Source organism: Toxotes jaculatrix, chromosome 20, assembly GCF_017976425.1.
Source record: "Toxotes jaculatrix isolate fToxJac2 chromosome 20, fToxJac2.pri, whole genome shotgun sequence".
Lineage (NCBI taxonomy): Eukaryota > Metazoa > Chordata > Actinopteri > Toxotidae > Toxotes > Toxotes jaculatrix.
Genome location: NC_054413.1, coordinates 1,819,285 through 1,844,996, shown reverse-complemented (window position 1 = coordinate 1,844,996; position 25,712 = coordinate 1,819,285). Strand labels below are relative to the sequence as shown.

The 25,712-nt window shown below is 42.3% G+C and overlaps 2 protein-coding genes and 1 long non-coding RNA gene across 5 annotated transcripts in view; 1 reads left to right on the top strand and 2 right to left on the bottom strand.

Annotated features, from left to right (window-relative positions):
* LOC121200465 overlaps positions 1–2,087 on the bottom strand; it is a 12,217-nt gene extending 10,130 nt beyond the window's left edge. For both annotated transcript variants that reach the window (XR_005896534.1, XR_005896535.1), the window contains exons 1-2: positions 1,946–2,087; positions 1,664–1,794 (exon numbers count right to left, since the gene is read on the bottom strand). This is a non-coding gene — a long non-coding RNA (uncharacterized LOC121200465). The remainder of the gene's footprint in view (positions 1–1,663; positions 1,795–1,945) is intronic.
* On the top strand, positions 502–21,650 carry LOC121200434 (tumor necrosis factor ligand superfamily member 10-like). Of its 2 annotated transcripts, XR_005896531.1 has the most exons (8): positions 502–1,179; positions 2,032–2,157; positions 4,714–4,759; positions 4,872–4,988; positions 5,418–5,662; positions 6,366–7,980; positions 13,275–13,277; positions 21,638–21,650. XR_005896531.1 is itself a non-coding variant. In XM_041065754.1 (6 exons), exons 1-6 carry the CDS (start codon positions 1,072–1,074, stop codon positions 6,573–6,575), a joined length of 852 nt encoding a protein of 283 aa, XP_040921688.1. In that variant the 5' UTR covers positions 502–1,071; the 3' UTR covers positions 6,576–8,533. The 2 variants fall into 2 exon arrangements, 1 of the variants encoding a protein (XP_040921688.1); XM_041065754.1 differs by lacking the exons at positions 13,275–13,277; positions 21,638–21,650 and having other exon boundaries at positions 6,366–8,533.
* Positions 9,313–25,712, bottom strand: LOC121200393 (E3 ubiquitin-protein ligase MSL2-like). Its single transcript, XM_041065672.1, has 5 exons — positions 25,701–25,712; positions 21,504–21,584; positions 14,547–14,708; positions 11,426–12,810; positions 9,313–11,166 (listed from the first exon to the last, which is right to left on the bottom strand). Exons 2-5 carry the CDS (start codon positions 21,505–21,507, stop codon positions 10,867–10,869), a joined length of 1,851 nt encoding a protein of 616 aa, XP_040921606.1. The 5' UTR covers positions 21,508–21,584; positions 25,701–25,712; the 3' UTR covers positions 9,313–10,866.

Here is a 25,712-nt window from a genome sequence, read left to right as displayed (position 1 = left end):
AAGTCATATAAATTCCAAATCTGCCATAAATCAGTCCAGTTCATAGCATTTGCCAAAAGAACGTCATGTAATGTAATGATTTAAAACAGCGTCGACACTGGCCCGATACAGCCAGAAAATACCGAAGAGACAGAGGCCATGTTATAAACTCTATAACATGTAGTATGTACTGTTACACAGCATCATAGAACATCATGTCTCTGTTATGCAAAGTTAACCATCACCCAAGAAAATATATTTCCATCTCCAATCACTGATATAAAATCACAGACAATTATATTTACGGAGTAAAACTATGGTTTTAATCCATTTGTGTCCTTAAAAGCCTTTTTTTTCTTACACACCTCACCTCAGATTGAAACATGATGGATGTACGATTTATGTTTAGATGAAAGGTGAAGAGATCTGGAGCCACAGCAGATAAAACAGTGGGAAGAAATGCCAGGAATATCGCTTTTTCACTGTTTTATTCATTTTAACGACCTGAGGTCTTGGCTGCGTGTTGCATATAAACCAGGTTAGCCAAGGTCTTTGAAGATAGCTTTTCCCCTTAAAAGACCCTTTAGTTATATAAGCTAAACCAGTATAAATTTATGTCATGGAGATTAAATATAAGTGATTAAAACATTAGTTTTAGTGACTTTAGACTCTTTAACTTCGTAATAAAAGTCATCTACGTGCCAAAATCCAGCTGCTGTGCCACTCTGGGCATGTCTGAAAACACTATCTCTGATCACATTCTGATGTAAAAGGTGTTTTTCTCGCAGTGAAGCTCGGAACAAAGATCTACGGTTATGATATGAGCGCTCACAATAAACTATAGAAGGCTATCTGTGTTTTTCCAGCGCAGAAATGAAACAATAATGTCTCCAGGACAAATTCAAAGAGGGAGAAAGCTCTTGTTCCTCAGGTCGGGTCGGCCCCGCCTCCTCCTTCTCCTCCTCCTCCTCCTCTGTGCAGGGGACGGGGAGGGTAGAAGTTAAGGAGTCAGCTCTGCCATTGTTCTTGTTCTGGAAGTCTGGGAACGGGACGGGACGGCGCTGGTCGGGTACCGGACGGCGGTCTGTCGTTATGACGGGCTCCGGTCCGAAGCTCGGGGTCCTGCTGCTGCTGGCGGTCTTGCTACAGACCGTGGTTGTCACCATCACCGTGCTGCACTTCACCACGGCTCTCAACTCGGTAAGAAAAAGTAAAGGTTCGGACCGACGAACCGGGGCCGGGCGCGCGGAGGCTTTTACGCATCGCCATGCAGTGCGCACCGCGAGGCGGGCGCGGAGTGGGACGGGTTTTTGATGCAGACGCATAAAAATGTAGACTTGTTGACCTTGAACACGTCGCTGTGATTACTGTAACATTTAGTGCGCAAGTGTTGACAGTTTTTGCAGAAACGGTGTGAACTCGTCGGTTCTGCCGCTGCGCTCCGGAGCACAAACCAGGCCACACATCTTGTGCATGTTGTTCTCTCATTAAAATCAGTCAGCTTCATGCACACACCTTCATTTTCTCTGAATTTACACACACAGACTCAGAGAGGACAAGGAAGTGCAGAGCTGCAGAGGTGGACTGCAGCTATTTTTCTGTTTATCTGTGATTATCAGGACGATTTTAACACAGCTGCGTGTGTGTGTGCGTGTGTGTGTTTGTGTGTGTGTGTTTAACTAACCCTGCTTGTTTTGGTGAAGCCAGAGTCCTTTGGTTACCTGGACTCAGTCCAAGTCAACCCTCAGTCTGTGTTTACAGAAATTAATCATTAATCCAGGCGAGATGCAGCAGCAGCATATGGAGAAATGAAACCTAAATAGATAAGAAGCAAAGAAAGGAGACACATGCCAGGAAATCATGTCGACGCAGGTTCCAAGATTTCCTCAATTAAGCCATAAAAAATGAAGATTTTATATTATAGTTTTTTACTGATAAACAAACAAGAAAAAAGAGCCAGCCATACCTGCATCGGGCGTGTTTGACCGGAGGTGAACAGAGACGTCCGCGCTAATTGTTCCATGTTCTTCTCAATGTTGTCGCTCTGTGCAGATGAAGGAGACGTTTGCCAGGAGCAGTGTTTCTTGCTTGACGGGCGCTGACCTGCAGAGCATCACGGCTGTGCGAGGGGATCCGTGCTGGCAGGTCACTCAGCAGCTTCACCTGCTCATTGAGAAGGTGACAAATCCCGCTTTGATTACTGTGACTGTACTTCTCACTTACAACCAGCATCCAGCATGTTTTCACCTGCCTGCAGCATGAAATGATGCGTGCGTATCAGTATTTGTTGATCACTGTTAATGATTCAGTGATTATTTGGCCAGCTGCTGAGATTTCTGGCGCTCAGAGCTGGGTTTTCTCCCAGCCTGCACTGGATCAAAATCTCCCCGCCCACTGGAGTTTGGAGACATTACTAATCCCCCCACACTTCAGCTGCAAAGGCCAAAAAAGTAAATGATGAAGCAGCTTTATTGACATTATTATTTCAGTGTCTCTTATGTAATCATACTTTTCACAACAGGGACTTTTCCCTCGATGATAACATCCAAATCGAGTCACTGGTTTTCTCAAGGAAAGAGGAATAAAACAAAAAGACTGAGATTTCTTTTTAACTTTAACTTTAACTGGTGTTGTTCTATAGTAAAAAAAAAAAAAAAGCTAAACCAACAGTGAATCTATAAACTGATGAGCCTCATATATCTTAATCCTCTGAGTCACTGTTTCCAAAAACACATCAGTGATCCACACAGATCCACTGGGCGACATCTTCCTTCATCACCATCAACACACACACACACTGTAGTTTGTTATTCTCAGTCCCACACAGATACACACACACAGACACACACACACACACTGCCCAAATACTCACTACAGGACCAAATGTGGATTCATCCACTGATGAAAACAGTGGAAATTTTTTTTTCCAAAAAATGAAACTGCAAATTTGTGAGTAGTTTTCTAAGTGTTCATTTAGAACAGAGACGAGAGTAAGGACAGAGATGTCAAACTATGATGATGATGATGATGATGATGATGATGATGATTTCTTTTCATGTGATTTCTTGTCAATAATGAAACTATGGACAATCACCAGCCTCAGACTTTAATGTCCCTTTGATGTCCATCACAGGTTCTGACTTTAAACTAAATACCAAAATATGTGAGAGGCGGCAACTTATGAGAACACAAAGGTCCTTGTCAGCAAAGCGAACAGATCACAAAGTCATTATCATCATCATCATTATTATTATTAGGGGCTTCCTGTCCTGCAGATCTGGGCTCTGAACATCAGCAGGAGAAAGAAAATGCTGAAATGATCCAAATCACTGTCTGCAGACGCACAATGAGCTCCTTCATAGCTGGATGTGATCCTGTGCAGTTTAATCAGCACAGGAATGCATTCACCTGCCCTGCTCTCTCTCTCTCTCTCTCTCTCTCTCACACACACACACACACACACACACTCCTTCATTTGCTATTTGTACGTATTGTTTGTTTTTGTTCCCTTCTCCTGTTTCTCCTCCTCCGACTCTGCTGCTCTCTTAAATAATAAAAGTCGGGTATTTTCGGGCTCAGCTGCCTGATTAAATTTAGTTCAGAATATAAACATAATGCTGGGACAGTTTGATCCAGAGCATCGGTTTGTGCTTTGATCTCAGGACACAGTGAACGTGCATCTACAGGGCCCGTGGAATCAAACCTCGTTTCCTGTAACGCTTCACATTCTGATAACGATTCAGTTATTGTTTAACAACTGCAGAGCCAAAGCATGAGATAACAAACCAAACAACAGTCAGCCTAAACCAGCCAACAGCTTTCACTCATACTTGCATGATACTGCAAAATATTACAAAGACATTCTTGTTCCCCAGAGGATGAATCGCACTGACATGGCCGATTCCCTGACTTTACGTCCAGAGCCACCATGAGTGTCGACACGGACGAGGAGCCGAGGATGAGAAGTAAAAGATGTGGCTCTAAATTCGAGATCAGGACTTTAGAAATAACGTCAGAAATGACAGATCTGTAGGGCTAAATTAAAAAAAAAAAAATTAAAGCTGCTTATGAGGACGATAAATAAATCTGAGGAAACATCCAGATAGGTTTAATGCTGTGAGGTGGAGTGTTTTTCATTTAACTCAACTGTGTCTAACGCTGTTTTAGCTCGTGCGTATGTGTCCTGCCCTCCCTCTCGTATGTCATGAGGAAATAGTGGGACACATGTTTTTTATTGTTATTAACATTTAATATTATGAAAAAAAACCCCACTTTATTCTTCATGTCTGTTTTTTTTTCTTTCACGTTTCCTAAAACAAACTGAACTCACATAAACACATCCAGAAGGAAATCAAAGAAAATCATTATCATCAGTTTGGCAGCAGTTGCGTCTTTTGGAGCCAATTAATTGGGTAAAAGAATGTAAAATACGAGGAAGCGGGAGAGGGATCGATTACCGGGGAAGGATCTGTTACTGGACCTGAACATGAAGGCTCCTTTTCATTCACGGGAGCAAACTTCCTGATCCCGGTGTCAGCGGAATTTCAGGGGCCAAAGTCAAAGGATGGCTGATGTGGTCTGAGCTGACGGCTCCTCTGGCAAATGTTACGCATGTTTTCTGAAGCTGAAAGGTCGTCACATTATTTTTGTCATTCATTTTCTAAACCACTGCTCAGGGGACACTTTCACGTGAGGTACGATGGTAATAAATGGATTCTTCTGTTTTCCTTGCAGTCTCTGTCTCAGCGTTACCAGAGGCAGATTTCCTCGGCAGTAAGAGGTGAGAAAACCAAACCATTACATACAAACCAATCAATAATCAATAAAAAAAAGGACTTTGTTGATGTGTTGTTTGTCCGTGGACCTTTTTTCTTTTGTTATTTCCACATTAGATGAAGTGTCTCGGGTTCTGCCCTCACTTGTGATGGAGGACAGGGCTTCGCCTCGCCCCAAAGTGGCAGCCCACGTCACCGGCAGCTTTGTGCCCAAACTGGAGCGAGACGGAGGAGGTGAGTTAAACATAACCTCAGGCAGTGGAGTCTGAATGCAACTAGCTCATCTGTTTGGTTTTAAAATCTTTACCTGAAAACTTTACCTGAAGAAGGTCAAAGGATTTAAATGTTGCATCTACATAAAAGTGCGAGCAGGGGACTGACTGCAACGTTTCTGATTTCTCCACTCTTCAGATTAGTCAACATTAGTCACCATGTCATGATGCCAAGTGAAAGAGATGTTTTTAAAAGTGTCATTTCTTCAGTACGTTACTACAAAACTATGGAAGCTTGTTTCTGCCAGGAAAAAGAAAAAAAAAACAAAAAAGAGGAAAAAATACTAATGTTTAGACAAAATAGTGAAATAACTGAAACACGTCAAACTTATGAGACAGCAACAGACCCTCACCTTTGTGTTTCTGACTGACTTCATTCTGAATTCTCCAGCTCCAGTCGCGACGGGGCGTCGAGTTCAGGGTCAGAAGATCTCGTGGTGGGAGGGACAGAAGGGGCTGGCCTTCCTCCAGGACGTCCAGCTGGTGGACGGGGAGCTGGTGGTGCCTCAGCCCGGGCTCTACTACGTCTACGCCCAGACCTACTTCAGACACACCCACTCCCTGGAGGAGGAGGGCGAGGACGGCGAGGAGGTGGGGGACAGGGGGAGGCCCCTGCTGCAGTATGTCTATAAAAAGGTGAGAAGTCATTTTAATGATTTTACACTGAGTAAGTTTTGACGGCTATTTTTTTTTTTTTTAATCAGTCAGTCAGTCAGAGAGACAACCACAGAGTACGAGAGGACGATGTCGTGGTTATGTGTCACACCTGCAAATTTATTTTTACCCTTCTAGTTCTTGTTGCACTGAAAAGCGCAGAGCGATGATTCACGTTAGGATGGCGGTGTCTTGTACAGTGTGACCAATAAAACGTGAACTGACTAACATGAATCCAGACAGTGAGTGTGAGTCACAGCAAACATCCAAGCACAGTCTCCTCCTGCTTTGTCAGCATCATGTGCCACAAATAAAAACACAGTGAGGCTAAAAACTGTTGGGAAAAAAAGTAAGAAGCAGGAAATACTGCGATGACGATGTTTAAACAGGAGATTTCACAATAATGTAATAAAAGTGACACATGAGAACAAAAAAAGTTGAAGTACATTCGATGTTTGGGGAGAAATGGAAATAAAAAGGTCTTTTCCCATTCTGAGAATGAACGATAAAGGATGTAGAATCCCAGTTAGTAATTTGTGTGCATCTGAATTTGACTAAATTTACTGACGTAACGTTTAACAACATTAACTTCGAGCGAGACTTGAGTTATTGCTTTGTTTGAGTAATGAATGACGCCTGATCGCTGAGTGTGCCTCCCGCTCACCTCGTCTTCTGCCGTCATCAGGTGAGCTCCTACCCGGTTCCCATCCTGCTGATGAAGACCAGTCGGACCTCCTGCTGGTCCCGGGGCTCCCAGTTCTCTCTGCACTCCGCCCACCAGGGGGGGCTGTTCCCGCTCAGCGCCGGCGACCGTCTGTTTGTCACTGTGACGAACGCCTCCGCTGTGGACATGGACGAGAAGAGCAGCTTCTTTGGTGCTTTTCTAATCAGCTAAAAAAATCGGGATCGCAGGTCAACACACGCCATCGCGTTTTATAACGTTTGTGTCGATTGTCGACTTCTCCCAGTAACGAAAAGCTGAAACATGGAGTCACGGGGTTGTTCAGCATCACAACCGAAACTATTTGACAACACTGGTTTTGTGGATGGAGACGAAACAAAAGACTGACATGGACTCGATCGAGGGCTGTGTGTATGTGTGAGAACTTATCTCTAAAAAACATTTGTCTTTGATTGTGTAAAGGTTAGCGTGACCAGCAGAGAGAGTTACGCAAACATTTCTCTGAGGCAGATTTCATCTCACTACAGGCACCAGTTTAGTTCACGGTTGCCCTTCTCCTCCGACCCACAGGACTTCTGATCACTCGGAGCGTTTCGGCTTTTTTTCTCGGAACAATCATAGAAATGTCGCACAGCATAGATGACATACCCTGACCAGAATGCAAATTCACAAACTCGCCTTTGGCCAACCTCCACGTCATCCACAGGGTGGAGCTGTTGAGTCACCGCCACCTATAGGAAAGTAAAGTCACAGCAGTTTGCCATGCATTACTTACATGATCTGTTATTCATTTTATGGTAAAGGCTCAGAGTTTTCTTCTTTACAGAAAAACTGCCTCAGAGAAATGTTTGTATGAAACTGAAGCGAGTATCTGAGGACACACACACACACACACACACACACACACACACACACACGTTTTAAGTGATTGTGTAAAGATGTAAATATTGTGTGATATATTTTTTTTTTAAGTGGCCTGGAAATAAGGGGTCTGGAGCTCTTCATCAACTCTTGATTTCCCTTCTGTAAGATGTCAGTTCACCAATCATGGACTCCATTAAAGGCCTTTCAGACACAGTTAGGAGAGAGGTTGCTCACGTTGACATGCATGCTGTCAGAAGATCAGAGACGCAGCTTAATGCTTGAAGTCAAATCTGAAACACTGCTGCTCGTGTTTTTGCTGGCAGCAGCATCACAGTCTCTCCCTCTGCTGTCAGTCCTCCAGCACGTTGGCTCGTCCATCGCAAACGTTCTCCAAACGGTGCGTTAAACGCTCCCCAGCCAGCTGGTATCCTCGGGCATTCATGTCATGTTGGATTAAACGTAGATGTGGAAAACAATCGTTCACGTCAGCATGCAAACAGCAGAAGCTTTTTTTTTTTTTTTTAGATCTGCTGTTTTCCATGTGGTGTAAGGAATTGTAGTAAAAACTGCAGCAAATCCACAGATGCCCAATGATCAGTGACATCTGACTGAAGGAAAAGCTGGATGCATGTGGATATAACTCTTTGAGCTTGAAGGTTCACTCTTAACTTCTTGTGGTTTTTAATCAGCTGATGGAGTCGCAGTATACGACCCGTGAAAATGCGTTCAACACAAAATCTGACAAGTGAACTTAGTTATAGAGACACACACACTAAGTGATGCATCCAGCTGTACTTGAGAAAAGCAAACAAAAGTCAGCAAATTATTCAAAAGAAGCTTTTTTGTAATTAGTTCCAATTAAAGTTCAGAAACCAAACATCAGTTTTTATCCAATATGACATGAATGCAACGTTCACTGTAGCATTTATGTAAATACACAACTTTTTCCCCTTAATTTCTTGTTTTTGCTCTGAATGTATAGACTTTTTTAAATGTTTGTTTTAGTTTTGGTTTTCACAAAAAATGGCTGCAAGAAATTTACACTCCAGAATCAAATGTGTTAAAGTTGATAAATAACCTTGATAAAATGTGTGAGGGGCGGTTTACCTGAGCAGTGCCACGTTTGAGGACCTTCGTTCTGTGAAACCTGTGGTTTTCAGCTGACTGACTGTGAGGTGGATGATACGAGTGATGGCTGGTGTGAAATCAGACAGCACCTTGTCTTCGGCCTCCGTGTGGAAAAACAGGAAACGTCCACCTGCAGTCAGTCGTCTTTCTCAGCTGGAGCGTGAAAACCTGAAAGGCACAAGAAAAAAAAAAAAAAAAGATTAAACTGTACATCATCACAAAACAACAAAAAATTATTTTTTACCAAGTAGATCAAAACTAATGTGAATGTAAATACGAAAATGTTTTTGTATGTAAATATGTGAAATAAAGACACTGTGAAAACGTCTGAGTGTTTGGTCGCAGCTTCAGGACACCTGCAGCTTTCTTGCCTTCATCAAAGTGTCTGAGGTTGATTCTGACGATGCTGATCTGAAAGTCGCATGACAGAAGCAAACTCACTGTGGAGAAGGCAAGATAGCAAACGTTTGGTGAAATAAAGCATTGCTGGAAAACAGTCAGCGATGCAGTGGGAAGCCCGCCCGTAACCACCTGACTTCCTCAAAATCAGAACGCAAAATCACGGAAATCAGTCTTTCATCTGATCTAGATTTTACTTTCTGATTGCAGTTACTTACAGTTATGGAGGTACACCACTGATTATAATGACAGAGCTGAGTCATAAAAAAAAAAAAAAAAGAAAAAAAAAAGAAGTGTAGCTGCAAGGAGCCAAACACAGCCGAGGCCCACCTTAGATCAGCCCTCCTGATGAGGTTTGGTGTAGATTACTGGACATTTACAGGGGTGTTCTGCCCCCTGTTGGTGAGTATTAACTACTGCAACATGAAGCTCAGCGCTGCCATCTAGTGGTTTATCTGTGGCAGTGCAGGAACAACCAACAACAAATGGCAGAGGCTTCAGACAACAGCAGGAGGTAAACAAATAATCACACAATACTTTCTAAGTTTTTGATTTTCGTTCTTTTTTGTGGAAATATGTTACAGTTATATTACAGGTATTTAAATGCCCCGAGGGAGAACAAAAAAAACAAAAAAAAAAAGTTTGGAGACACCAGAAACTAACACTAAGGAGAAGACAGCAACTTAACCGAGACAGAAACAGTCCAGACTGGATCGACAGACTTAACAGGCAGAGTAGGCGAAACAGAAGCCCAACGTGTAACCTGTGTTAGGAGACGTCCAATAAATACTGCAAATGTTGTTAACAAAACTCATTAAAAACAAACAAACAAAAAAAACTGAACAAAAGACAAGGAAAACAGGTGTGCTCTCCTTCTTGAGTCCTTTGTGGTATTTAGCAGCATGTGTGTAGCTTTCAGAAACCAAAAACTTGTGAAAATCAGCGTGCGGGGCCTGCACCCAACCAGAGGTTTTAACACAGGTAAGAACAGGTCAGAAACGTGGTGGTTTTACGATGCGTGTGGCCAGTGGAAAAAAGTGGGAAAAGTGCTTAATACAAGAACACACAAATGATTAACAGGTTCTCTCGCAACCTCGATATATTCAACAGCAAACCATAGACTTTAGTTCAGTCTTCCTTCAGCCACACTGGTTGGTTAACTACAAAATTCACCTTTTAACCAATTAAATATAAGTTTTTTCTTTATATGCAACAACATCTTGGCATGATGTTTAGACGTCACAGCGCATAAAACATTCAACAAGCAAAATCAAAACCCACATTTGGCTGGTGGTGTTAAATTCACATCCTGGTTCTCGCAGCGTAAGATATCAGAGATCGGATCATTTCATTTTTACCTTCAGGTTTGTATCGTGTGGCCAGTGTATTTGATTTCTGGTCGTCTACACTACAAAATACAGGCGACCGTTTACCTGTGTGAAAACATCCGGGATGAACGCAGGTCTGCCCCTGCACTGGCTTCCATTGCTTTAAACGTAACTTATAAAATATATCATAAAATGTCTTCTTAAATGGAAACTGGTAAGTCCATGTACAAAAAGTTCCTTCTTTTATATAAATTACACCAGTCTCTGATGATGATGATGATGGTGATGATGATGTCTCCGTTCCTGCTAATAAGGTTCACCTCCAAACAAAACTCTGGCCCTCATACATACACACTCACATGCACACACACACGCACGCACACACACACACACACACACAGGCGTGTGACGAAGGTCAACGCTCCCGACTTAGCTACACAACATGCTCTACACACATTACCCATAGTAGAGAAGAAAACAAAAAAAGAAACTATCCCCACTGAAATGAAATCTCTGCACATACAGTAACGCTACATCTCCTCTTTCTTTTCCTTCTTCTCTTCCACGCTGCATCTGAATGCAAGACCACAAGCATGGTGCAGTTTCAGGCGATGGACGGAGGGCGACCCCTCAGCTTCAGCTGGTGACCCTCACTACCGCCTGTCACTGTAGCTGCCTTGTTCTGGCTCCGCCACTGCAGGTCCCTGGCACGACCCGATGGATAACGCCCAGATGGCGGGGCGGGGGGAATGTGCGTGACGACTGACCGGAGGAGGGGCGGGACCTCAACAGTCAAACCGCATCTCCAGTGAATCGTCAAAGCCCCTGTTGTCGTGCCCCGCCCCCGACAGGAAGGTGGCCGTGACGGGCGCCCCTGTGGCCGCCGTGACGTTGAGGAGGGTGTTGCCAGGGGAGCTGGTGGCCGGGCTGCGGAGAGCCGCAGCAGTGATACTGGTGAGGTTGATCCCCAGCGTGAGTCGGGTTTGTTCCAGAGCTTTCTCTGGTACGGCGAACGCCTCCAGCTTCTTCTCTCCGTTGGCCATGTAGGAGTTTTGGCAGCCGCGGCAGATGCAGTCCAGACACGCCTAAGAAAAACAACAATAACCAAATGGGCTTAAATAGTGACAACAAAAGAGATCCTCCAGTGGTTATAAAGACTACCCCACAACTGAAAGGTTAAAGGTTAAACAGATTGTTTCATCAACAGAACAGGTTATAGGCTCAAACTCCAAAACAAAGTCTACCTGACCAGGAAGCAAGCTCCAGATGGGAAACTCAGTTTGTTAGTATATATGTTGGTAGGCATTTAAATAGGTGTGTGGGGGCGTGAGTGCAGGGTCTCACCTTGCGGTTGGAGTAGCAGGGGCAGCGCTGCCCCCTACAGGTCAACACAGAGGGGTTCTGTGTAGCTCGGCCACACTTGCAGCCCTTCTTCTCCACAGGTTTCTTATACAGTGGCTTCGAGGGGCTGGGTGGGTGTGTCAGGGGGTGTGCATGGGGGTGGGGGGGAACCCGGTCACGGGGCTGTGCGCGGGGCTTGGGGGCCCCTTGCCTTGCCTTGGTATAAGCCTTCTTGGCGGCCCCATGATGCTCCACAGTCTTTTTCAGTGCCTTGTTGGAGACGAGCACAGCCTTGCCCACTTTAGGGGGGCCGCCATTAGGCACCGGAGCCAGGTGGGGGTGTGGCGTGGCTGCAGGAAATTTAGGCTCCTGTTTGGTGGTGGCACCAGGGTTGGGGTGGTGGGGGGAGCTGTTGGCACCGAGGGGAGGGCCTCGTAAGAGGCTGGAGATGGGGAGGGGTTGCACCTTCTCACTGTCGCTTTCTGAGCGGGAACGCTTGCGGTGGCACCGAGGGGGGACACATGGGATAACTGTGGAGGGCTGATGGGGAGGCTGCAAGGAGGGCTGCGGGTGAGGCTGGAGGGGGCGAGGGCTGTTCTCTGGGGGGAGGGAGGGGATGAGACGGGAGGAGTCCGAGCCAGACGGGCAGTGAGGCCCATTGAGGCTAGAGTGGGGTACAGAGGGAGGGCAGTCTGACTGGGGGTTGGGCTCCGGTGTGGGGTCAGGGTCAGCGTCCGTCTCCAGAGTCCTGAGCACCTCCTCAACACTCAACAACAACGGCCCCCCGCCGTGTTTCAGGTCATCCCCGAAAGTGCTGATGTCACAAAGCCCTGCCTCCCCAGTCCCCGTGACGCTCACACACACCGGGATCTCCTCCGAAAAGTTCTCCTGCTTTGCAACACCTCCACCTGTGTCTATGGTGATGGGTTGGAGAGTGTCCGAACTGACCAGGCCGTTACAATCATGAAGCCCATTAATGCTCACGGGGCTCGGCTCCTCTCCCTTGAGCTCCTTCGTAGGAGCTTCGTTGGGCTGGACCACGTTGGAGGTGGAGGCTGTTTGTGACAGCCCGACCGAATCTGAAATATCCTCCGCCTCTGGCTCGCTCTCAGCCAACGTGAGGCCTTCACTGAGGATGGCCTGGAGATCTGGCGAGTCGCTGGCTGCGCTGGCTATGTGCGGGGCAAGTGGCGACTGGGTGATGTAGAGACATAGCTTCCTGTAACAGTGAACAAGCAAAGAGAGCTGCCTGTTCTCCTCAAAGCGGGAATAGTCCTTACACCAACTACAGGACGGCTTCAGCTGCATCCTCTGACCCTTACAGCCTCGACAGACGTAATGCTGACATGACGAGTCGGTGGGAGCGATGGGGTCCTGCAGCAGGTTACCTGCAGAGGAGAGGGAGCGGATACGGAAAACATTAATACATCACATGTTTCACAGGAATAGTGCAGATCACTTCACACTGATGATTAATTCACAGGATCCAGAAAAAAAAACACAGCACAGCCTGTCAAAGTAAATACAGCAACATTCTTATCTAAGCGTCTCAGCAGGTCCATGCTCCTGATAAACTACGTTCAAGTTTTTAGTTAGGATTTACAAACCATTGCTTCCTTGTTTGCTGTATTTCAGAATCTTCCTAAACCGATATATATTCGAAAACCTGAGCGGTGCCTGGCAACTCGTCAGACTGGATGACAACTGCTCTTTGAGAGGAGCTTCCTTAGCAACGCTGATCACTAGGGAGTGCAGCTGCAGATAGGAAAAAAAGGATGAAGGTCCATTCATAAGAAACAACCGACCTTACACGCTCTGTACTGCCTCTCTGATAAATCCCACACATCTGCAGAAAGTCTATATTTAACACAATGCATGGACTGCTTTCACACTGATCTATTATTTACACAGTGCAGAAGCAGGTTCTTTCTAAGTATATATATCACCTTCAGCTCACAGGGAAAGCCAGGGAAATATGAAATAAAATATAAATAATTCAAATCCATATATCCATCTATTTACTGACAACTTGCAAAAAAAGCTTTCTCTGTAGAGCCACAAAAACAACATGAAAAACAAAGCACAGTATATCCACTCACTAAGGTCAAGGGAGTTACTGCATTATGTATGAGAAGAGAGAACCATGCATTAAATATATGGCCGAAAAAAATCAAAGCTGAAGCTTATTTACAATATAACACAAGCAAACTAACCGCTGAAAAGCTCCAACTGCAGCCAATTTTATATTGTACAACTGCAGCTATTGGCATTTAAAAGGTGTACCTAAAGGCTGAAAACTAAATAATTTCCTAAAGAAGTCAAACTTCCCAGCTTTTTTCCCTAATTCCTTCTTTTTCTTTAATTGTGTCCATAAATTTTTACTTTTTCAATGAATTAAGGAATGAAGAGATTAGATGCACAACATCCAGTATGTGGAGGGACCGCTATTCAACACGATCAACAGAGAAACGCCCCGATGCTGCCAAACAACACACAGAGGGGGGTGTGTCATGATGGGTGTAGCCGTGAATTATGATGCATTCACTGCGCCTCGGACTCTCCGGTTTCAGGTTTTATAAACACTACTTAGACGCATGCAAAAAGCAAAGGCTACGCGCATTAAGTCTTAAAGTTATCAGGCGATATTCTCTGCAAGCCTCACCTGGAAACATTCACTGACTATGACCCATAATTCACATTGACTATGCATTCATATACATTACATTATGGGGCTTTCACGTTATGTCACACTGTAATTTATCATTTTTCTGAAGATATTTTCATATATGAAAAGCACAGTATAAACTTTATTACATTAAAGAGCAGTTTAAGGACAATACTGTACAAAAACCAAGAAGTCAAGTACAAGTAACTCAAAACTGCTTACACAGAAAACTGCTCGTTTTCTCTCCACAGTAGTTCGATCACTTAGTTCTTCAGTAATTATGAGTGCCGATTCAGATATTTCCGACTGTCCGTGACAGTAGCATAATTTAAAGGCTCGCTCCCACTGCGCGCACAGCTGACAACAACGCACGTTACCGAAAATCTTTCTCAAATCACACAGAGGCACATGATAAAATTTGATTTAAAAAAATGTTAAATTAGAAAAACAAACTCTTACCGCAGACCAAGCAGGACAGGGACTGGCGGAAAAACGGCAGCAGCTTGCAGAGCTCCGCGAGGGCCCGGGGGTCTCGGGGGTCGCACTGCAGCACCGAACGGCTCGCGGAAACGTAGAGAGAGGTCGCATTCACCGGGTTCATCTCAGCTGCCTGGCCCGGGGCTCCAGTCCGGTCCGGTCCGTTAAGATGTATCGATACGTTAAAACACCAAAGCCAAGCAATAACACAAACTAGCCGCAACTCCCGTGTACTGTGAGGTAAAATTAATGTTTTTGTCAAGGGAGTCTGGTGGCTTTGAAGAGAGCATAGATGGATATAACGGTTTCAGTTCCCCGTCGGTAAATCCCACATATACAGCAGTCTGTGCACAGAGTTACTCATCCCCAGTCACATCCAATCCATCCTCAATGTGTCCCAACCATGAAAGTACTGCTGCTTCTGATGAGAGCGACTGTAAGTGCATTCACAAGAAGGCCAACCATGCATAAAAACGTCGGTTTATCCAAGCCGGCTCGGTTTGTTTCCATACAATCCGCGAGTTATGATTAGACAAAGCATCGTGTGGCGCCCTTTCCTCCACCAGTGGCCTTTTAACGTTACTTACAGCTGGTTAGCTAGCAAGAGCAGCTCCGAAATTCAAACGGGGGCTTTCGTGACAAAGTGCTCCGGTCTGCAATGCTTTTCCCCACGATATTCCATAGTCCACATGCATGCTCGTCCCGGGGTTTCACGTCGGCCCAGAGCTGGTATCACACGATGCATTTAATATCCCACGCCAAGGCATCCGTGTCTCCTACTTCGCTCAGCAGTGCAGCCCCAGCAGGCTCGTTACGGCTGTGTTATTGTTCGCGGAAATTCATGGCGGCTCGAAAACAAAACAGGCCGCCCCGGCTTGAAATGGTCCCCTTTGGCGAGAAACAACGACAGCTGCGCGCCAATGTGGATAGGAATAGATGAAAGAGGGGCTTCGGTTAGTAAAACAAAAATAACTTCGAAGCTCCGACGCTTCTCTCAGGGCAGAGAAAAAAATGCAAGGGGAAGCACCGGGCTCTGGTGACAGTGCTAGCCGCCTAAGCTGGACCGGGAAGCCGGCTACAAAAGCAGGCCGCTTCCCAGTTCTCGGGATTAGCGGGGCTCTCTCGCTCTCGCTGCTCGCCTCGGTGGGAATGTAGTAGGAAAAACGAGAGTGCTGACAAAATTATACCTCCCCCTGCAGCTTTTCGTAAACCTCCAGAGTGTCAGTGAAGACCAAAAATGAATTAAATCCCTATTCGTGTACCTTGCTATCGTTAGCCCCGGAGCATTCCTCATACCTCCCGTCGATTTTCCACATACAAACAAGGGGGCGCTGTTTGTCAAATCTCGCGAGAACACAGTCAACGCGGTTCATTTAAAAACTATGGAACGTTAACAAAGTGTGAGAGAGAGATATTTATTTTATTAAGCCATCTATTTATTTATTTATTTATAAAACTAAATAAACCAACTCATTTCGGACTTTGCGAATTTTTGATTGTGGTTTTCACTATTTTCTCACATTCTGTAAACAAAATAATTAACTGATTAATTGTAAAATAATCTTTAAATATTAATTGATGTATATGAGTGAAACATTATTTGATTGATGTTGACGTGGTATTTACTAGATTCAGCACAGGCCTGGATTTCTTAAATTTACTTTAGCTAATTAAACTAACATTACACAAACAAAGTTGTTAAGAACTTTAAAGAAACAGTGCAGCTGTTTGTTTTTAACCATTGTTGTTGTTAAAATAATTAAGTGTAAGTCACTATAACCACTAGTTAAAATTTTTGTACAATTACACAATCAGTTTCCATTCATAAATTCCAGTGCACACTGTATTACATTAATACAGTGTGCACTGGTGTGTACACAAGTGATTGTGTAATGGTACAAAAAGTTATTATAAGTTATTACCAGTGACTGAGTGATTTCTCATATTATCAACGTAATATATGAGAAATCCCTCAGTAACTGTTTTCACTGAACTGGACTTGCTCAATGTCAGATAGGAATTAAAGTTAAATCTGTTCCTCAGTGGTTAGTGGCACACAAGTTTAAGTTTTTATGAGTCATGAATCTAAGTTTGGAGTTTTTTTTCTCTGTGAAACACGATGAATGTTTCAGTGATGACAATTTGCTGAATGAAAACAGCATAATACAACAAGTAAATTGTATTTTAACATTTTATGCTTATGTAGGATAAAATTTATTGCTTTTACATAAATACCATCTGGGAATTCAGTAATATGTATGTATGTAATTGTATACAGTTTTAAAGCTGATTTTTGTGGCTTCATTTTTATTAAGTTCTTAATTAAAGTAATGGAACAGTTCCTTTAGTAGTTAAACTTGAGAAAAATAAAACATGATAAATTGATTAAAAATGCAAAGGATTTTTGTTTTGGATTAAGGAGAGTAATAAAGTAAACGTTAAAAAAAACAACAAACAATAGATTTAAAGCAATTATGGGTCTTCAATTTAGATTTTAAATTAGAATACAAAATAAGAAAGACAAAAAAATAAAATTTGAAAAGATTTTGCTATGTGACTGCTCCTTAGATAATTATAACAGTTACACAATGTTGGACAATTTCCTTAATTTACCTATACAATACCTAACCCATAGTGTGGCTGATTATATTTGTAGAGCATGGGACAGAGGACTGAACTCTTTTTTGCAATGTAATGAAAGAAGTTATATTTATGTTCATGTTTGATGATTGATCACCACAACAACTCTACTGTTTTGGTGTTATGTTAAGTTTATGTGGGCAGAGCATGACACATTAACTATGGGGTAACTTAAAGTTGACATGTTACTCACAGCTATGGTTACCCTGTTTACTTACAGCTTAATTTATAAACTAAAACTAGCATTTGTAACCCCACAGTGGTTAAAAAAGTTAATTCTGTAAGGGATTACTATTTATGTGTCAAGTCGCAGCACAAAGGCATTTTTAGCCACAGATATAGTCACAGTAGGGAAAACACAGGTGTTACTAACAACAATCACTGTGTTCTGTTCAAGTGTACCAGTAAGCCATGATAACATGTCTTATCTATTTCTTTAATTGTTCAAGTGCTTTTATTGTACGTCGAATCTCCTTGCATGATGTGTTATGGTCTTTAACTGATGGAAAATACTAAATTCATTTCATTTTAATATAATTTTCTCGTTTTTTTGCTTAAAACAGTCAAACTTGGTCAAAAAATACCTCAACTATCCACAGTCATCGTTAAAAAGCAAACACATTTAACGTACATGCAACTGTAGACCGTAAACTCCTGTGCACGCCATTAAAACCCCTTCAATTCCAAGAAAGATTGCAGTCGTCATGACCTCAGTGCCTATTAGTGGTCACGAGGCCCTGTTCATGCACTTGCATGCGCAGCGATAACGTAACGCAGTTCAAAGAAAATGCGATGAGGTGTTGTCTGAGAACAAGGGTGAACGAAGGAGGGGGGAAAAACTGAAAGAGAGGACTCATCGTGGGTGTCTTTGGCGAGTTTGTATGTAAAAATACCTGCAAAGATTCACAGACAGGAAAGTTGACACACTACGATGTAATCACACTGACAACATCCACCAACACATCTGCCTTGTCGTTATCTTTGTCTCCCCCCTCCCGTTTCTTTTTGCTTCTTTGTCTACTCCGATCACACATGGAGGCATGAGGCTACTGACCAGCTGGGACTTTCCACTTTTAGGGTTGTTGAGGATAAAAATACCTCACAATTTCAACTGTATGTTGTTTTTGCATTCGATTTTAGCTGAAGATTATTAATTGGCAACCAAGTTTAAAAAAAAAAAAAATTGTTTTCCTCATTTTCAAGCAAAAATGACAGAGCCCAGCTATCTGTTTCCTCCAGTTTGCAGTCTTATTTAACAAGCAGAAAGCTACAAAGAAAATTAGATTTACTTTTTATGATTCACTTTTCTCATAGCATAAAAAAAATCAGTGGTGGTGTTTGAGGAAATATGAATCGAGACAGTTTGAAACGATCAAAAACAAGTATTTGTCACATCTGTACTTTTCTTGCAGCCAACTTTGTCTACAAAGTTTTGATTGCCGCAGAAAAGCAAGAATATATTAAAATATTTTTAAAGTGCACGTGTTTTAAATCCACTGTAACAGCCCAGCTCCATTTCCCGGAGTTGAAACTACTTTGTTACACGCACAGTCACATAATTTCAAAGGCACAGAAACGTAGTGTGAATATTTCTGCTGCAGCTACATTCCATGTGTCTGAGTAATTCCTCTTTTTGGAGTTTGGGGCTGTGCGTCATGCATTCATGACTGTTTTTGGAGATTATTATGGTAACAGTGGAGGCTAAAAATAGTCCGTTGGTCAGTCTGTGAGTTATTCTTACTGTGTCTGAGCAGGCCCATGAGTTTGGGAGATTCCCCTTTTGTTTCTTTCACATAATATGAAGATAACTTGAGCTATTCTCACATCCTGCCCACTGAAATAAGTAATAATCAGCTATGGCAATGACGTCATGGCTCTCAATTAGCAGGAACAGGTGTTAATCACTGGTCCTGGAAATAATATCTAGTTTTGATTGTAATTTTTTACAGTTGAAATGCTGAATAAAAACAGAGGTCAAACTTGGCTCTAATGATTTATCAGAAATGACTAGTGGATTACTGACAGCTTTTAAAATGTTTAGTTATTTAACTCTGACACAAATTTAGGGCCACATTTTAACCCAATTAATCCCACTGATTCGAGTGCTGCCCTTTAATTTAGAAGAAACTGAACCAGTGCTGTCTGCACCAAACTATAATCAGTTACGTTACATATTTTAGTAAAATTCTCCATGATGGAATTTAAAAGCCTTGAGAATTTTAAATTAAGTTATGTAACTGTCAGATAATGTTCAGCAGTACACACGTCTGTGACGGAATAAACATAAACTCCATCAGCTTGGTGGCCAGCAACAGCCGTCCACTGGTTGAACTGGGCAGCTCCCAGAAAGTTAATGTTGCTTCTGTAGGTTTAGAAAAGAGAGCTGAAAAGAGTGACACATAAAAAAAGAAAATCAATTTAACTCATTATCTCTCTCTCACAAATCATATTCAGCCCCTGAAACTCAAAATATTCCTCTGCCTTGATCTATTGGAGAAATATAAATGTTTAGGCCTGCTGTTTGTCCTCGAATCCATCTCTTATCTGATACGACCACATAAGGAAAAGGACAACTTTGCCTCCAAGAAATGTTCGAACTCAAACTTCATCTGTAAATATGCATCAGAGGGCGATGGCGGTCGAAATACTGTTTATTCTTCTGCTTGTGAAGCCACTGCAGTTCAGTCTGGATGCATCAGTGAAGAGTGAACATCAGGTATCAGTAACGCACAGAAACCGCTGCATCACGCCCCCCGTTCAACATCACAACCAATCTGAGCTTATATAGACATAACAGATTCCTCCACCTTGGAATTTGTGTGTGTGAGTTTTTGCCTCCTGTCCTGTCATCAGTGCAGCGTGGTTATTTCCATCCCACAAACGTGTGAATAATAAGGATCGTTCCTCTTTCTGCGTGAGGCCAACTGTATATAAGACCACAGCTCACCGGTTCACTCATTATCAGACTTTGAAGCAGTGAGCGACCGAACGACGAAGCTGTTCACAGCTGAGATCCAGACTCGCGTTTGAAGATGTGGACGCCTCTCTCCGTCAGCCGCTGGATTTTTCTGCCCAGCCTGGCTGTTCTGATGCTCGTCTCCGTCTCACAAGGTAACACTCAACTCAAGACCCAACGTTTACTACTGTTTAATCTGACATACAACGGCTGCCTGCAACAATGAAAACTATAGAGCTGAAATGATCAATTAGTCAATTTGCCGATCGACTGAATATTAATGGGAAACTATTTTTAGTAATTTATGAATCATTTCGGTCGTTTTTCAAGCTGAAATGGAAAAAGATTTGCTGCTTTTCTTTATAACTTAAATGAATTATGAGGCTCAGTATGAATCACATAATTTTACTTGAACTAAAAACCGAGGAATTAATTTAGGGGAACTATAACTGTGACTAAAGCGCATCTAGAAGTAATCATAGTTCATGGGTATCTACCAGTGTGTGAAAGGTCATTCTTACTATGCTGATGACTAAAGAACGAGTGACAGCGCTGAATGACACCATCTCTCTCTCTCTTTTGTGTGTGTGTGTGTGTGATGGTCTGGTTTTGCAGTGGACTCTTTTTTTTCAGGTGTAAATTTACCCTGCTGTTACAAAGTCAGCAACAGCAGGCCCCCGATTAAAGAGTGTTACGAACAGAAACCACGGGAGGACTGTAACGTCCACGCCTTCCTGTAAGCACGGCATGAATTTAACATGCTCACCCAGATCTGAATGTTTCCATCCAAACAAGAACTCCACTATGCAACGACCTCTCCACTCCTCTGATGTGTCTAATTGTTCTGTGTCTGTTTCCTGTTTCTAGGATTAAAACCAAGAATCGTGGATGGAGGTGCATCAATGCAACTTCTCAATGGCTTCTAGACAAGATAGAGAAGGTGAGAAGTGGCCATTAAAACGATTTCCTACTCAGTCACAAAACGCATTTCTGGAAATGAAGTCTGGGTTTGTTAAATACCAGAAACTGCTCATCATATCCTGCTAATCTTTAAGGTCTGGAGAACCAAAATTGTTTGCATTTACTTACGACGACGCAATGTGAATTTTTATAACCCAAAACTATAAACACACACAACAAAATAAGAACTGTCACATTAAGGTTTGGACCAAACAAAGTACAAATACAGACACAAATAAAGCATTAAAACTTATCTGGCAGCTGTAAATGTTTGCAGATTTAGATTGGAAACAACAGCAGTGCTGTAGCTCCGTGTTTTAATTGAAAAAATTGTAAAAATAAAAAAACAAAAACAAAACATGTCGGTGGTGTAAAATACTCACCCATGTTTGCGAGTGTGTAGCTGGTGGAAGATCACGTCGTAGCGACTCCCACTGGTTGGTGCTCAGGTGGGAAGACAAACACTAGAAGAAGATATAAATAAACAGTGAAATTATCGTTACAACATTTTGTCAAGTACTTCCTGAATTTAATGGACTCATCTAATTGCACCTTTCCCGTTCTCTCTCTCTTTTAACCTATTCCCTCTCTTCTATGTTGCAGGGAGTGCTAGACTGCCCTCCAGATCTGTCGTCGGATGAACCCTGGAGAACGAAGGCTACGCCTTCGCCGTCACCGTCCCAGCCCTCTGGAACTCTCTCCCTCAGCACATCAGAAACTCAGACTTACTACCCAACTTCAAATCCCAGCACAACATCCACCAGTTAAACCTGGCATTCCCTTCAACCACATCATCTCTCCACCACTTGTGTCACTGAAATTACTGTTATCATTGTTGTTTACTGCTGCTTCCATTGTCCAGGGTTTTTGAGCACCTGGAGAAGCGCTATACAAATTTGATGTATTATTATTATTATTATTATTATTATTCTAATTATTATTGATGAGGCCCTGAGAGTTGATGAGGTGTGACACAAACGTCCCAGCGAAGCAGCTACCTGGAACATTTTCTGCTAATTTATTTTATTCCTTTTACATGAATATCTATTTAAAATTTATTTAAAATTTAAATTATTTTTGTATTCAGTTTTCTATAGCTTCAAAATCAGCTGTCATTATACACATGGTAGAGGAACCAAAAGTAAACCATGACAGATTTATAAAAAATAATAAACAACTGAAATAAAATGAGTTAAAATAAAACTGACTCGTTTTGTTTTTGTTTTTTACCGATGCTGTGTCTGGTTTTGTCTGACAGTACAGTGAGGAGGGGATTCACTGTAGGAACGGGGATTTCTGTGCTGACTCAGTGAACAGCAGATTAAAAAAAAAAAAAAAAAAAACCTAATACAAATAGATTAATTTAAATAGAAATATAATAGAAATATAATTTGAATATAAATTCAGAATCAGAATATAAATAGAATAGACACTGCATTACAGAATTAGAAATAATAAGAGTAAAAATAACTTTGTTTGAATTCATGTCGAACGGGTAAAGTGACACAAACTTTCCAGGTGGGAATCATCGTACTGTACATCAGTATCTTTGCGCACCCACATACTTTGTGGTAAAAACTGTCTATAATCACACTATTGAACTTGATGCACAAGAGGATGAACTCTGGTACGAGATTCACAAACCTGAACATAAAACGACGTGTGTGTGTGTTGATAACATTGTTGCGCATGAAAACTGTGGTTCCTCTTTTTTTTGCGTGAACCTGCAGTATGTAAAGTTACACCTCTGTGTATCGCTCACTGTTCGACTTCGGCGAGTCGAGAAGTTAGTGACTGAACGACGAACGAAGCTGAGATCCAGACTCGGTTTTGGAGCCGTGCAGCGTTTGAAGATGTGGACGCCTCTCTGTATCAGCCGCTGGATTATTCTGCTCACCCTGGGTGTTGTGGTGCTCTGCTCTGCATCAGCAGGTACAGATCATTCCTATGGTATATTACCGTTTCCTTTTATCCATTTATTTTGTTTAAATATATATTTTTTATTTTCTTTTTGTGTCACTCCAATATTGCGTGGTGTTTCTTACTATTCTGATAAATAAAAATCAAACAAGGTTATTTCTGAATAACGACAGTGTCTCTCCCTTTCTCTTCGTGTGTGTTTTTCTGTCACAGTGAGCAGCCACGTGCACATGAGCTGCTGTTATGAAACTCAACACCTGAAGACACCACGGAAAATTAAAGAGTGTTACGAACAGGGACCACAAACGGGCTGCAGCAAACAAGCCTACACGTACGCACAACAGGCTCCAAACTTTACCTTCATTTGGTTTTAATCTGGTTGCACAGGAATATTTTGGAAATGATAAATGTTTGACTCACAAATCTTTTCCTTAAAAATAAATGTTCAAGCGATTATCACAAGAGCTGCTGATTAACTTTCTAATGATCCACTAATCGATCGCCAGTAACCAGTAACCAGTAACAGCAGCACTGGAACTCGCTGCTTCTCAGTTTGGATGATAACATCAGTAAAATGTGAATGTCATGTCACAGTAAACCACAGAAAAGGCAGCATCACCAGTGAAGATGAAGAACACGGACACGCCTCACACAGTGAACATGAACATTTATGGACACGATTAGCAAACTGCACCACCTTCAGCATGTGTGGGTCTCTCTAGAAACGTTGCTCACGACAACACTGGTTCCTCTTTCTGTGCAAAGCTGCTCATGGCCTTGGGGGTAAACTGGGGCTGTACTCTCTCAGTGTAATGTTAAAAAAAAACACTGTGGGATTAATATTAATTAACAGATGCTATAAAAATGTCCAATCCTTATGTTTTTTTCCTTGTTTCTCGACTCCAGGATTAAAACATACCGCGACAAATGGCTGCCTTGTATCAACCCAACTGTGCCGTGGCTCAAAGAGAAGATAGATGCGGTGAGAACCAAACATTACAAACATGCAGAAATAACTGGTGTCTGGATTCTCAGAATTATTCCTGATCTCTCAGGGTTTCAGTTTCTAAAGACTTTTCACAGTTAGAATTTTTGTTGAACTTCACTTGCAGTCACTGTGAATTTCTAATGAGCTAAAGTACAAATATGATCAAACCAAGAGTAAAATATATAACCTGACCTGACTTACAAAGATACTTGAAAAGGCTAAAAATACATTTAATGAACAACAGGAAATTAACAAATGAATTTCATAGACTTTTCTGTCTGACTGAACTTTCTTCTTTCTTCACCACAGGGAAAATTAAACTGTACTTCAGTGATCAGCACTTCCAAACACATCTGAATCACATCTGGTTGATGATGATGTGAAAAAGCAAAAATGTCGCAGCAGAAAAATTTTCTACTCATTTGCTATTTCTTGCTTTTACCGAAATATTTCCATTTTTTTTTCCTACTTGGTTCAAAACAGACGTTTGTGGCATGTTGTTCTTTTGTTTGTGTGTGAGCCCAAAAATAAATGATATTAAAAGGCTTCAAATGTGATCCCTCTGATTGTGTGGGTGTTTTTTTTTTTTAACTTTTTCTGGCAGTGCAGAGGGGATTTACTGTAGGAATGAGGATTTAATTGAGGAATTACACAAATGTGGTGAATTGCGGTTGGTGCCATAGCCTGATATTGCATGAACACTTTAAAGAAGACGGCTTTGGCTACTTACAGTCTGGGGACTTGCAGAAAAAAAAAATCCATCATTTCATCTCATTTTAATTACTTTTGGGAGCTTATTCATTTGATAGTGGGAAGATGAGAATCAACAAGAAACAAGGGAAGAAAGAAACGTGGAAAGATACGTAACAGAGGTCTCAGCCCTCAGAATAATTCATTTAAAGCCACAAGCATGTGGGGTGTCCACATACTCAAAAATCTTTCATCACACCGCTGAACTTCTTGCGCAAGAGGATGAACCCTGATACGAGATACACAACAAACCTGAAAATATAAGGACATGAGTGTGTTGATAACATGAAAGGTCATTCCCTCAGAATAATTCATATAAAGCCACGAGCACTGCCCATAATAACTGTGGTTCCTATTTTTTTTTTGCGTGAACCTGCAGTATATAAGGTAACACCTCTGCGCTTCGCTCAGTGTTCGACTTCGGCGAGTCGAGCAGTCAGTGACTGAACGACGAACGAAGCTGTTCACAGCCGTGCAGCGTTTGAAGATGTGGGCGCCTCTCTCCGTCAGCCGCTGGATTATTCTGCTCACCCTGGGTGCTCTGATGCTCTGCTCTGCATCAGCAGGTACAGATCGTTTCTATGGTATTTTACTTTGAACACACACACTTACACACCTTTCAGTGTGTGATGCTTAATATACTGATCAGTAAAAAATAATGTTATTTCTGAATAGTGACAGTGTCTCTCCCTGTGTGTGTGTGTTGTTCTGTCACAGTTGTACAGTATCCCTGCTGTTTCGGTGGTGTCTCTAAGATAAAAGGGCAAATCCAACAGTGCTACGAACAGAAACCAGGACCGGTCTGCAGCACACACGCCTTCATGTAAGCACAACACGCTTTAAACATGTTCACACAAACACTAAACTGGAATGAAATGCTTCTGCTTTCATTTAACCGGCTGACAAACTGTTTGAGAATTACCTCACGACGCCA